Raw genomic sequence first — 14,700 nt, 5'->3', positions numbered from 1 at the left:
CCAGCCCATGTCCCAGCTCCTGTCCAGTGCCAGGGAGATGCGAGTCCCCCTGGTCCCAGCACTGTTCAGCTCCCACTTCCCCCTACCAGGAGACCGGGGCATGGGCTAGGGATCCCAACTCACCGCTGCCTTCCCTCTGGCCGAATGCCTTGGGAGGTAAAGCAACCCTGAGCTGCAGAGCACAGTGCTTGCCAAAAGCTGGCCCCAGAGACTGGACCAGGGTCCAAGGCTGCCAAGCAGGCTGACACCTCCTTACTTTTGTTGATGACAACAAAACTGATCCAACAAGTTCACCCCAGGCTTTTCCACTGCTTGCAAGCAAAGCGAGGGGAGAGATCAGGGTACCGCTGCTGCCAATAAGGCACAGGGCATCATGCCAATCCAGCGCTGCTGAGCCAGGCTGTGATCCTGAGCTCCATGCAGCTGGGAGCTGCCCCCAGAGGTTGGACAGCTCTCCCCCACAGACCTGGCCTGACCCTGGTATCATCTGCCAGCCCCGGGCCTGTAGCCACGGGACCTGGAGCTCCCCTGGCTGCTGCAATGGGGCAGAGCAGGGTAGGAGCAGACTTGGTCTAGGCTGCTTCTGTTGGGCTCAAGTTTGTTCCTTTTGTGGGTGCGTATTCAGACACGTGCCCTAATGCACCTGAATTTTTTGCATAGAAGATTCAAGTGCATTAATTGCATGTGTCAGCACACCCACTGTGTAGTTCACTAGCTCCCTCTATTTCAAGTTAGAAAGGCTTGACAGATTTTAAAGAATTTAGCCTAGCAACAGCCACGGAACATGGGAAGCTTATCCCCAGCCAATGCTAGAAGGAAAAAGTATCTTGCCCAAAGTCATACAAGAATTCACCGGCAAAACTAGAGGGAATGTTGTAAGCTGGGTCTGAAGACTGCTTTACCTGGGCTAGTACACCTAGTGTATCAATCCATTTGCTGTTCCCGTTCCTGCTTACTTGTAATTCACACATCCAGCAACATTTAGTCATATGCCATAGGATACTGTAGGAAGCCAATAGGAGCAGAGTGCACTAAACCATAACTTTTCTAAGGGGGGTGAATGGCATGGATAACCTTGAGTAGGAAAATCAATTTGAAACGTCATTAGAAGCACTCTGTAGATCTCCATGCTGATGTAAGATGCCAGGAGCTGGGGAGCTTTTTAGTTGCAGGGTGCTGCACTTGTCTTAATGATGAAAAATAAATAGTCTGGAAGGCCTGTGAACACTGTTCTGCACCGATCCAAATGAGATGCTCTAACGGCATAAATTAAGGGATTTGCTTCCCTTGAGACCACCTTGCCCTGTTTGAGGAACGGCAGAAAAGCTTTGGGGTGAGGAGCATGGGCATAGGTGCGTGGGTGTGTTTCAGCCCACATCCTAATTGCAGAAAGTGTGAGACCAAAATAACTTTAAGGTTACCAGCCCAAATAATTGGCTGCATTACTTACCCGTGAAAAGAAACTGCTAAGGATGAAACATTAATCAGAACTTCAGGACAATCTCAGACATCCAAGACTTGGTGTCACTTAGGTACCTAATCAAACAGGAAATTGCTTTTCTAGGGTCACCTGAGTTCAAAACACAAAGCTGTGTGTCATCCAGATAACAATGGTAACTAAATTTATGCTTTTGAATGGTGGTACCTAAAGGAAGCAGGTGAGCAAAATATACAATGGACCAATAATAGCAAAACCAGCAGCTTTCTGTTGTTGTTGTTCAGTAAAAATGCCTTGGAAAAGAGAAATTCAGGTACTTTCTTTCCTGTACTGTGGATGAAGTAAAAATGACACTTCATACTCCTTTTCTCAATCCCTATACCTGTCAGACCCTAGTATTTCTTCGTTAACTCCCTCAGCTGTCTTGAGAAGCCTCCCATTTTGTAACAAAAATGCGCTTCAATGTACAAAGCCATTTGGAGAGAACTTTTTTTTGACATTTTTTCCTATTGATACAGATACGCAAGTGAAGAAATGAAGAGCTGATAATTATGAAGTTAGGCTGTATTTATAGAGAGTAAATATGGCCTGAATTCATAATCTGACAGGCTCCCATAAATCAGAAGCATTCCCACCCAAGCCTGCCTGACTTGTTTGTTCTAGACTTCTAACTTCTTTCAAATAAGGAAAGAAAACGCTGTCAGCCTCCTCTCACTGGGTCACCTCTCAGATAACCTGCTATAATAAAAATAGCCATTTTATACCAACTACAGTGTACTCTACAGCTTTTCTTCCAGTTTTCTCCATTTTGCTAGACATTTGTCTATTTGTGTAGACAAATGTCCATTTAGCACCAATTTTGCTAGAGCAGGCTGTTCACCTCCAATACAAATGCTTCAACCCAAGTCTGTCCTTAAACAGTCAAATATCACTGCTGATCCTCAACAGCATGAACTTTGTCTTGCAAATAGCAGTGAACTCAAAGTAGTAAGTTCCAACTTGTGCCTAAGGTTTCCTTGAAGCAACCGGTTTATTAGTAACTTGTTTGTTAATTGGTTCCTATGTGAAAGTGATATGATAAAAGTACAGAGCAAAGTCAATGAAAAGGGGCAGCATATAAACCTATTAATAAACAATGGGTGCAGTTCCTGTTCAACCCAACAGGAAAGAAATGTAAGGTTGCATAGTAATTAGAAGAAATATTTTTGTTGAGAATTGTAGTCTCATCTGCTTCAACTGCTTGCACCATGGCAGGTTTTAAACAATCCAGCTTTCAAATTCCTACAACTGAGGTGGAAATATGTATGCATAAGATCAGATACAGTTCACTTCTTAAGTTAAATGCCTGTGCAAGTCACTGAGTCATTTGTATGGTAAGCTGTTCAGTGAACTGTTTTTTTTTTCTGAAAATGCTGTTTGTCATTTCTGAAAGCACACTTGAAGCTCTGCTCCAGAATGAGACCGTTGAGATGATTGCTTTTTACCATTTTCCAGCAAGCCTATTCTGATGTGGTCTGTGTGGCTTGGATTGCACATTATTTCCTAAAAGACAATTAATCAAAACATGCAGCATTTGGACATTGCTGGCAATAAGTCGGAGAGCAGTTTTATACAGAAAAGGTATTAATGGAAATTTTAGCAGACAGGGACAGCTCTAAAGCCTGTTGAAGCCAGGAATTCTCTTCTATTTACTTTGGTGGGTTTTGGATCAATTCCATAATGCACAATAGTTTGTAATATCCTGTTAAGAAAATGTAGACCAAATCTGGATAAAAAAACTGGCTGGATTGTTGGGCTCAGAGGTCTCTAATCAATGGCTTGAGGTCTAGTTAGCAGCCAGGATCAAGTGAAGTGCCCCAGGGGTTGGTGCTGTGGCTGGTTTTGTTCAATATTTGCATCAGCAACCTGGAAGAGGGGATGGAGTGCACCCGCAACAAGTCTGTGGATGATACCAAGCTGGGGGTAGTAGTAGATACACTGGAGGGCAGGGATAGGATTTAGAGAGACCTTAACAAACTGGAGGATTGTACCAAAATAAATCTCATGAGGTTCGGTTAGGACAAGTACAGAGTCCTGCACTGAAGATGGAACAATCCCCTGCACCAGTACAGCTTGGGGACTGACTGGCTAAGCAGCAGCTCTGCAGAAAAGCGCCTGGGGGTTAGTGGACAACAAACCACATATGAGCCAACAGTGTGCCCTTGTTGCGAATATTAACGGCATGCTGAGCTGCATTAGTAGGAGTGTGGCCAGCAGATCAAGGGAAGTAATTCTTCCCTTGTATTTGGCATTGGTGAGGCCACATCTGGGGTACTGTGTCCAGCTTTGCTTCCCCTACCCCCCAAAAAGGATGTGGATAAATTGGAGAGAGTCCAGCAGAGGGCAATGAAAATGGTGATGAGGCTGGGGCACATGACTCATGTGAGGAGGGGCTGAGGGAACTGGGCTTATTTAATCTAGAGAAGAAAAGTCTGAGAGGGGATTTAATAGCAGCCTTCAACTACCTGAAGAGGGTTTGAAAGAAGATGGAGCTAGACTGTCCTCAGTGGAGGCAGTTGACAGAACAAGGAACAATGGTCTCAAGTTGCAGCAAGGGAAGTTTAGGTTAGATACCAGGAAAATGCTTTCTCAGTAGGAGGGTAGTAAAGCACTGGAACAGGTTACCCAGAGAGGTGGTGGAAGCTTTATCCTTGGAGGTTTTAAAGCCTCAGATAGACAAAGATGGGATGAGATAGTTGGGTCTGGTCCTGCTTTGAGCAGGTTTTTGGACCAGATGACCTCCTGAGGCCCCTTCCAGCCCTAATTTTCTATAGATTCAGAAGGTCTCTTCTAGAGTTACCCATACATAAGTCAGGGATAAGTAAAAGCATCCTACTAAGATCAGAACTGTAAATTATCTTTGTACTAGGTATGGTCTACACAACAAAGTTTTGGCAGCATAAGTCTGTGGGCCAGGCCCACAGAGAAGCTCACATATGGTAAAAGCCCTAGTGTGGATATAGCTGTTGATAGAAGGCGGCTTCGGTGGGCTTAATGGGTATTGTTCAGAGAACTGGTATCCCTGGGCTGGCAGAAAAGACACTTTTGCTAATATGTATTGTGTCACCTTTGGGGACTTTGCTGACAAATCTATGCCAGTGTAACTGTAGCAGCAGCAATTCTGTAATGTAGACAAGCCCTTCAGGAGGATCGATTACTAGGTAACATTATGGGTATTATTATATTGCAGATAAACTTTCTTAAAAAAATGTTTTTTGGTCAGCCACATCCATTTAACGCTTATGATGCTTATTTCTATGGGCATTTTTACATGTGTTCCCAACGTGGTGCTGAGCACTTTTAATTAGTGACTCACGCTAATTAAAAGCACCCGCACATCATTTGTATCAATAGCGCAATGTGTCCCCATGCTGAGAAAATGGCGCTGAGGTGTTTGGAAGTTTAAAGCACATCAAACATGTTTTATTTTAAAGCACATTTTCAAGGCATGGAGACGTGCTGCGCTGTTGATGCACTTGACACACGAGGCTGCCAGAGCATGTCTATGAAGGTGCTCTAGCGGACTCAATAAATCGAGTCAGCTCTGACACACTGGATTTCCAGGGTGTTGGAGCAGGATCCCAATATGTGTGTAAGTGTCCTATGAGTCTAAACGCGTGCAAGTAAGTGCCTAATCTGTATTTGCAAATCTGAGCTCTGTGCGTGCAAAATGAGGCACCATTCAAAAATACCAGTTATGAAAGTAATTATATTTCAAGTTTATTACAAAAACATGCAGTTTTTGTCTTATCCCTGACATAGCAGGGCCTGATGCCCTGAATCTCACCCTACACTTTCTTGGATTTTGCCTGTGATTACTCAAGGATTAGGGAGAAAAATTATACATAAACTAGTGTAAGAGACTGGAAACCTACAACAGAAGTTCAGTGCACATAAACCACATTCAAAATGGCCGAAGCCAGTTTAAAATAAACCTGGATGGATGCAGTATCAGACTTAACTGACTTAGGTAAAAAATTTTTATTAAACTTCTGTCCCATATCCCTTCCAGATTGAAGTTAACTGACAGTCTTCCAGTATTCCAGGATGCCTTGTACCTACCCTGCAAACCTTGCCCCCGCCTCCGGCAGCCCAGCCTTGGCCCAAACTGTCCCTTGCAGCTGAGCAGGGAGGTGTGCTCTAGTGCCCCCTGGCTTCTGGTCTTGGCCACTGCAGGCATGTGCCTGCATTTCTGGAATCAAAAGTGAATGTCTGTTCAGTCTACATAGCTTAGACCAAACTGTGACGATTGAATTAATTTAGCGTTGGGCTTTTGACTGTCTGTACTTACCTAAAACCTTAGGCAAGCATGGCCATCCTGGCAGTTTCTTTGGGGTCAAGGGGATGCTTCAAACTCTTGTAGATTCTGTTTGGAACTAATTGGGTTTACTGGCCAGCATAACTGGGAAGTAATTATTCTGAATTTAAATGCATATTTTTTAGCACTTGAGCCTAGGGTGACTTGCAGAGCCCTGCTTTTCCATGCAAAGAGTTGGTCACAAACCACACACTTTTATATCTATGGTTTGATTGATATGTACAGGATGAATCCTTGATGTTAAATTTGTTACTGATATTTAGCTATGCTCCTAAAAGAAGTCATAGGCAATTCATTGTGTAGAAGTATAAAAGTTACAGTTCCCTAACCTGCGTTTTCCAAATGTGCTGGAAATTGCAGGAGTTAAACTGTGCAGTGAAGCAGCTGAACAGGGTATGTAGGTGACAAAGAAGATGCATAAAATAGTATATAACTGGTATTATTACCTTGGTATGTAATAAAATGATGACTAGGGATGGGAGAATACCTGATTCAGAATCTGTGTCAGGCAGTGAAAGGATTCAGGATTGCACTGATCACATCAGCATTTATACCAGGTATGCCATGCCTGTGACTGACCCTTCAGGACTATGAAATGCCAGCTCTGGTAGGCCTCGTCTCCTTCTCTATCAGTGAGTGAAATGAAGTGCTGTGTCATCTGGAGTGGTTTCCTTTCTAATTCAGTGCTGACTCCAAAAACACATGCTGGAATCAACCCAAGGCCAAACTAATCTCTGTATCAGCAACATGTAGGCAAGCAGATATCTGCCTTGAGGGCTGGCATGATGCACTGTGAGGGGTCAGGAGCACAGGATGTTATAATAATTGCTGAGGCACTCCACATCCACGGATGATTTTTTTTTTTTTTTTTTGAGCCAGGACATAGCTTTTTTTTTTTTTTAAGTATGTTTAGTGTGTTGCTTTGCTAAAGAAGACTCTAGTTATTCTAAATAATATGCCCAAGGTTTCTCTGCTGGCTTTAACCAGCCATGAAGGGCACAAAATAATCTCAGGGGTGGCTGGTAGCAACTCCTCAAGCACACACACAATCCAAGTAAGAGAAACTGTGCAGAAAACATAGCACCTGGTAAAGAGAATACATTTCTGCTGACTGTTTTAAACACCTCACTGAAAGCGCTCTTTGAAATGCCAGTTTTGGGTTGAAATTAGGCATGGTGGTGTGCTTCATGAGGAGCTGGAATTACCACGGGGCTGAGCATTGTGTATCTAGTCAAGAGTGGGATTCTGGCTATTTGATGGAAGAGAGTTACCTCAGTAATAATGATTTATAGAGGTGCACCAATATATCGGTGCCAGAAAGGATTGGTACTGATAAAAGAAAAATTAACATTGCTGGCTATTGGCTTTTTTGACCGGTGTAGCTGATAATGTACCAATAAGTATAATATGCCTTTGGGCCAGGGCCCTAAGATGCCCTGTGCATGCATACAGCTGCAGCATGTACATGGGCAGGAGTGCAGCCGGGCAGTGGGGAGAGCAGTGCCCTGCAGATAAGTCTGTGGGGAAGGGGTGGGGGGCAGATTGAAGCTCCCATGGTGAGGGAGGGAATGGGGAAGGAGCTGGGACTGGGAGTGCTGCCCAGCCAGAACAGTGAATGGGACCCCAGGGTTGGGGTGGGGAGTGGGAGGGAGCTGTGGACAGCTCAAGCTGGAGGTGCGGGAGTGGGGAAGGGAGGCATGGGGGGGCATGTGCCCCCACCCAGATTTGTGCGTGGGGTGGAGGTGGACTGCTTGCTATGGGCATGGGGTTCTCTGCTCTGCTGCCTTTGCCTCAGGAGCCCTGCACTGGCCGTGCATCTCCTGCCTGCCTGGCTGCAGTGGGGGTGGTGAGTTGTGCCTCCTGCTGCCAGGTGGGCAGGGGACGCATGGCTATTGCATGGCTCCTGGGGAAGGGCAGCAGGGCAGAGAGCCCTGAGCCCACAGCGAGCAGCCCACCTCCACCCTCACCCTGCTTGGCTCTGCTCCACTCCTAAAAGTGTTCCCGTGTTTAGAAATGGCGGTGGCAGTACTTGAACTAAAGCTCATTTGATGAGTTAGTCAAGCGTCCCCACCAACATTTTTAAGTGTGGTGATGTTCATCCCCTGAACGAGCTGTCTGTGGCTCCGTCCCACTCCCTGCCTCAGTCCCAGGGTCCCATTCACAGCCCTGGCTGGGCAGCACCCTCAGCCCCAGCCCCTGCCCCACTCCATCCCTCACCATGGGGGCCCTCAGTCTGCCCTCCTTGCATGTGTCTGCCCTCCTCCATGCCCCTTCCCTTCCACAAGCTGGCTTGCAAGGCACTGCACTCTATGCTACCTGGCTGCATTCTTGTAAATCATTTTATCAGATTGGTATTGGCCAATATGCATGGTGAATAATTGGCTGTTGGCATCAGCCAAGAAAATCTCTATCAGTGCACTTTGTGTTAGATTTGTGTGATTTGTGTTAGAGTGCCAGCGTTTTGTCTGAATTCCTTAAGGTTAAAAACAAGAGGAGAAGGAGTTTTCTGTTTTCGTCCTATTTAGGTAAAATAAGAATGATCTCTAATAACTTGGAAATTAAAGTTGTAACAGGCTGTGATGGTTATGGTCATGGTAAAAGAATAATTTGCCTTCCATATTCTTGCATTTTCAATTTGATTTAGTTTCTACTTGATTCCACTGACCTGATGTACTCCAGCAAGGAGTTTGTCTCCTGGGCAAGCCCCATTGAAAACAGGTCAGGGTCTTCCCAAAAAGATGGTTCCTTAGAAATGGTGGTGGCAGTACTTGAACTAAAGTACCACTCCAGGTGGCTGGTTAGGTCTGTGTAGAGGTGCGGTGAATCTTCTTGAATAGGCTGTGGATGGAACCTGGCTTTATATCCAATCCCCCATTTTAACTCCTATTAAAAAACAAAACAAAAAAACCTTGAAGGCTGTATCCCTTTTACAGATAAACCTTTTACCTTTCACTCTATGCATAAAGTTTGAGAGTGGACTTTCCTTCCTTCATAGCAGCTTTTCTGTGATCCTATGGGTTGCTGCTCCAAATACCCATCGGGATTAATGAGATGTCTGGAGAGAAACGTTCAGCTTTTTATTTTCCATGAATAAACTCCCACTGATTTGAGAGGAAATATGCCATTAAGCTACTTCCCAACTCCAGACCAGCCACCCCGGTTCTTGGGTGGTGGAGCCTTGTCCCATTGTGGTTTATGTGTGGTCAGGGGACTGAGGCAAAGATGTTATGACCATTATTGATGGACACTGCTACCCCTGACTCATTTCCACTGTCTTTCACTCTCTCTTTGTTTGCACTAACAGATTGGAGAAGTGTGCGAGGGTAGCTGCAGAGGAATATCTTGCTGCCTGGCCATTTTTGTAGCTTCGCTCTAGCTATCTCTGGATGGAACCAGATAGTTGACTGAAAACTGCAGAAAGTGGAAAAGAGTGCCTTGTCCAGTTGAAACTACAGCGTTATATTACATCTGAAGTGCAGAGCTTTCCTTACCCTGTCACCTCTTCCCTTGTGTACTAACTGCATCCTTGTCCTGTAGTTCTGAGAAGTTAGTAGGAATAATGTAGAAGAGGAGATGCTGAGGGGCAGGAGAAAAATGACTTGACAGCAGAATTAACACCCATTTATTTTAAGGGGGGGGAGGAGGGAGTCAAAAAGCACCTTTATTTGAACCATCTCTGGCATACCTTGCTCCAGGTTGCGTGAGATCATAGTCACCTAGTTGAGAACAGAGGGGCAAGAGAGTCGCATTGATGCTGCAGTTAATTCAGATATATCTGAGCAGCTGATGTGGTTTCCAGGTGTGAAAACCTTCTCATTTTGTTCTAATACTGCAGTTCACTCTAGCTCAAGACTCAGAGCTACATCCCAGAGCAAAAAAGATCATGTTTGTACATGACAGTTTAGAAATTGCCCCCAGTTTCTTTTGAATCCTATTTCTAATTCATTCAGGGCTCTGCCCAAGTTTACCTTGAATTTTACCCTGATTCTTGTACTTTGGTTGACTTAGCCATAATTCTAGGTTTTTTACAGGTTTTTTTTCACAAAACTCTAACTACTTTTGCATCTATCGAAGCCTTTCATCTGTTTCTTATGTAGTCCTGGTGCTGTGGCTGCCATTACAGACATTTCCTGTTATGTAGTGATTGTAACAACCTCATATGTCTCATTCCTTGCTAAAACAAGCTACAAACATCAGATCTGGGTCTGAGTCTGAGCTTTTCCAGCATCTCTGTGTGGGAATTTGGGCACAAGCACAAGCTCATGTCTGGTTGTGAGCATAGGATAGTACTTTGGTTATTTCAGGTATCTGAGCTGTGGTGGTGAAATCTATAATAATGTTCACTGGATATGTCTTGTCATATAACACAAGTAGAATAACAACATCGAGTTTCAAAAGCAGCTCATATCATTTTATATTTAAAGTAGTCCTGTTTGTGGACTGGTTAGTAATACCAGCTCTCAGATTTTTTTTTAAATTCCTGTTTCAAATACTATTTAGAAAAGGGGAAGGAAATAATGGACCAGCAGGTATGTTTTCGCAAAATGAAGTTCACGACAGTCTGTTGAAAAGCAAGGACACAGTTAAGCCTGACACTGCAGTATTTGGATGTAACTGGGTAGGTTCTTAAATGAACGCCACCTCTGAATTTTTCCCTTTGTAGGCTCGTGCTGCAAAGGAAATGTTATGATGTAAGGCCTTGCTCTTTAAGCACCCCATGCCTGCCTTCCCTATGATTGTCAGTGGCAGGTCTGGAAGTGGCTCTGTTGCATATTTGAGCCTACATTTGTGGGAATGGTGAATCAAAGACATTGAAATTAGGATCAAAATTGTGTGGACAAGTTTCAAATGTAAGAAGGAGAAACTGCAGTTCTTGTGTGCCTGATTTTGCAACAGTTTGGTGTTGGGACATGATGGCAGTTTTAAAACAAGAGAGTTCATTGATTCAGGTCTGATTCAGGTCAGACCAAAGGGATGGTATCTGTGCCTTTCTCCTACTCAATGCAAGGCACCAAACAGCTATGGGGAAGGATCAAACCCGAATAGGCGTTTTTACACGTGCTCTGGAGGTGGTGGTGGGGCGGGGGGCAGAGGGAGAGAGGGGTGCCTTAATTAGAGCAGCTCCAAGAGCTGCTCGAATTAAAGCCCCCACAGTGCTTCATGTGTCAGCGCCCCTGTGCTTCAAAATGGCAGCGGGGGTGCCTTAACTAAAGCTCGTTCAAATTTTAGTTAAAGCACCCCCGCCACCATTTCGAAGCATGGGGACACTGATACATGAGACATGGAGACTGGCTGGAGCATGCTAATTAGCCTGCTTCAGCAGACTCAATTAATTGAGTTTGCTCTGACATACTGTAATTACAGCATGTCAGAGCTGGCTCCTTGCATGTGTACAGGCACCCAATGTGATTTAAAATATTTTTGAGACATTTAGCAGCTACTTTGTCTGTCTTTGCCTGTCTTTCCCTCTCAGTTTCCAGTTGTGTGTATTTCTATTTCCTTCTTCCTGTAGAATGAAGTTGAATTGGGGGAGCTGCTGCTATCATTAAACTACCTACCCAGTGCAGGAAGACTGAACGTAGACATTATTAGAGCAAAACAGCTTCTTCAGACAGATATGAGCCAAGGTTCAGGTAAAGAGCAGTGTATTTCTCAAATTTGTGTGTGTGTGTGTGTGTGTGAGAGAGAGAAATTATCCCATATACTTGGGCTCCAGTTTTTTTATGCTCCCTTATAGATTTGGACACCTAACTCATTAATACAGTGGCTTTGGAAAGTTCTGAGTATGGGAGTTTTTTTTTCTTTCACAGGCATATATATCAAAATCTGTGGGCCTGAACAGGGAATTGGGAACCAGGTTTTTCTAAATCATAGATCCTGTACCAGCTTTTGTGGCCTAGGACTCTTTATTAATGTTTGCCTGCCCTTTAGATGCAAAGTACTACATGAATGTTAAATATAAAAGTTATTTAATTTTGCAAAGGCTGTGCTGTATGATATTTGGCAGTGACCACTCACCCATCCCTTGCTTTTTTGTCAATATGGATAAAGCCAGTTCAATCATTCTGGCAGCTGGTAATTACTCCCCACCCCTGCAAAATATCTCCTTGTCTCCAGCTGCCGCTGTAACCAGAATATTGGCATCTGTTGTTGAGAGCGACATACTTGGCCTCTGTGAGGGCCTCCTTTATTTGTGCTCCAGGCCACATCAGTGGGGAACATTTTGAAACCTGCTGTTTGAGACTCATATATCTCCACTGCAAGTTACCTGGTGCCTAGCATAACAACAGCCTAAATTACTCACTAATGCCATTTTTTTGCATGATGCAGCTCCCCATATCTTTGACTCTGACTGGTCAGAATTGTATGAGATAGGAGTATTGACCAACTGCACTTGTAAAGCTGGAACTGTGTTTGTGTTTCTGTCAGATCCCTTTGTGAAAATTCAGCTGGTCCATGGATTAAAGTTAGCAAAAACCAAGAAAACTTCTTGCATGAAGGGTACAATAGATCCCTTCTACAATGAATCCTTCAGTTTCAAGGTGCCACAAGAAGAATTGGAAAGCGCCAGCCTAGTATTCACAGGTAAAATGTTTCCTTGCTATTAGTGTGACATTATGTTGGCTGTGCCAGAAGTGATCACATCAGCCATCCTAGGTATGCCGTGTATCCCACACAGGGTGACCTCTTTCTCAGAAGCTGTCATTTAGGGCACAACCAACTCTGGCATCTTTAGATGAACTTTAATTAGCATTGCACTCATCAGCTCAAAACACTCTCCTAGAGTTGCTACCTGCAGAATGGCGTTGTTTAGTGACACACCTTGTCAGATTGACTCTTAATTGGTGTCACTTGGAAGGCACATGTGTGGAGGGAAGTAGTGCTGAACTCTTCCATACCCACTGGCCTAGTTTGAAGTCAAAGCTCTGTGCAAGAAAGGCATAAAGGAAGGAGCATCTGATGATTCCCACACCCAGACCTTAGAAAAATGCTTGCTGTGGTACCCCACCAAATTTTTACTTGGGGAATTATACATATATCTTGTGTTAGTCCATGTTCTTGTGCTAGTCCATGGCACCACTGTTCTGTTCGGTTTGCTCATGCCTACGTGCTTCAGAGGGCTGGTATTAGTTACTGACGTGCGAACAGAACTGCTGAGGTTTATAGTTTAGTCTTTGCTCTTTCTTGTTTCCTGAAAAGTTATGATGGGCCTAGAGCAAAACCCCTGCTCTGAACACCCATAAGAGCTTCTGGAACTGTTCAGGTGTTTGGATCCAGGTGTGAACCTTCTAGTATTTTTGAGAAGAAATAGCAGCATGAAGAAGAGAAAATGAGTGAATGGTGAGGGTGGTGGGTGTTTCTTTGCATTCCTGAATCTGCTATTTTCTTATGTGGGGTATGAAAACATTCAACAGGCAGCAACACTGCAGAAAGATTTCTTGGAGCTGGATGGGATAATCTAGCATTTAAAATGAAGATGCCTAGTCTACTCTGTAGCTCACATGGGTAGTAGCACTGGTGCAGATTTGTTATTGCTGATAAGCATTTAGGAAGTGCACCTGCATAGCCGGAGGCTGCAAGTTTCTTTTAGTTGCATCACACCATGCGGCATTGGTAGTGGCAGTACATGTGTAATAGTACTGCTTTTAACTGGAGCATCTGCCTTTGTTTTCTATTGTAGTAAAAAAGATGAATGTTAAACTGGGGTTTTCATGGTATTTCATACTTTGCTTGTTGGCTGAGATGGCCAACTAAAAAGTCTCTTGTGGTGCCTTTGCAATATGGGTTTCTATTTGCTAAAGGCAGCTGTGTCACTGATGTGATAGAGGACGGCAGGACTTTTGCTGGCCTAACCTGGCTTGCAGCTGGTGACCTAAAAGTGAAAGGCTGCTAGCTTCTCAGCACCACACTGAGTAGGCTAACCTCCCCATTCTTGCAAGTGGGGCTCTGAATTTTGAACAATATTTTTGCGCGCAAGCCAGAGTTACCTCAGGTTGCAGAGAGATCTTTTTGTGCGTCACTGCAGTGCATGCTTTCATTCCCTTAATAGAAATAGAGTCCATTTAGCCCTAACTCACACAAGCATAGTCTCTCTCATCGTAGCTCCACATATATAGGAATTGCTGCGTACAGTGGATTGCTTTCTTTAGAGCCGACACTATAATCTCTTCTCCCTCCCTGCCCTTTTTGACATCTTATTTCCCTTGAGGAGCAGGCACAATCTCTATACTTGGGGCCTACTTCAAGCGCAATTTCACAATTTTAACAGAAACTGTGAAAAAAGGTGGCTTCCACAATCACTGTGAAAAATGGCATTGGCCACGATTTTGTGTGGAATCTCCCTCTCCATAAAATAAAATGTTACTGGAATATGGAGAAAGGATGGCAATCCCTGCGGCCACAGAGCACGTGGTTTTAGAAAGAGCTGCTGAGAGGCTAAGCTAGTGCCAGTGACTCAGGCAAGGCGCCAGTCAGCAAAGCAAAAGGGTTTCAGTGCCATTTTTCAAGAAGCCAGATGTAATGCTGCAGTCTGAAGGTGAGCGACTGAACTCTTGACCAATCAGTGGCATGGGGTGGGGTCCCTAGAGCCCCTTGACCAATCAGCAGTGAGGGGTGTACCTCGGAAAAAGCCCAGAGGCTACAGCTGTGGTGTGCTTTTGTGCAGCCTTGCAGAGGCAAAGAGGTTTCATGAGCCTTTTTGGCAAGCCAGGCTCATGGTGGAGCTTATGCTTCCCTGATGGAAAGACAGAGGGTGATTTTGTCTGTTTGTTTGTTTTGTTTTTTGCAACAGTCCAGCAACAGCTCTCAGCCTTTAAAGCCAGCACCTGAAAGAAAATATTCTAGAGGTTTTCATTTCTTACATGGCAGAAACAGATGTTAGAGTCTGTACAGGATGCTGAAATTC

The 14,700-nt window shown here is 44.4% G+C and overlaps 1 protein-coding gene across 4 annotated transcripts in view; it reads left to right on the top strand.

Moving 5' to 3' along the window:
• Positions 1–14,700, top strand: part of SYT17 (synaptotagmin 17) — a 72,628-nt gene that overhangs the window by 21,556 nt on the left and 36,372 nt on the right. For all 4 annotated transcript variants that reach the window (XR_016438724.1, XM_090024197.1, XM_090024196.1 and 1 more), the window contains 2 exons: positions 11,308–11,428; positions 12,225–12,380. Coding sequence is in view for 3 of the 4 variants with exons in the window: in XM_090024197.1 (XP_089880323.1) it covers positions 11,308–11,428; positions 12,225–12,380 (277 nt within the window). In the remaining variant the exon portion in view is untranslated. The remainder of the gene's footprint in view (positions 1–11,307; positions 11,429–12,224; positions 12,381–14,700) is intronic.

This window comes from Crocodylus siamensis, chromosome 12 (genome assembly GCF_052110815.1).
Source record: "Crocodylus siamensis isolate JL-2025a chromosome 12, ASM5211081v1, whole genome shotgun sequence".
NCBI lineage: Eukaryota > Metazoa > Chordata > Crocodylia > Crocodylidae > Crocodylus > Crocodylus siamensis.
Note: the sequence above shows the minus strand (reverse complement) of the source record. Positions and strands in the feature narration are given on the sequence as shown.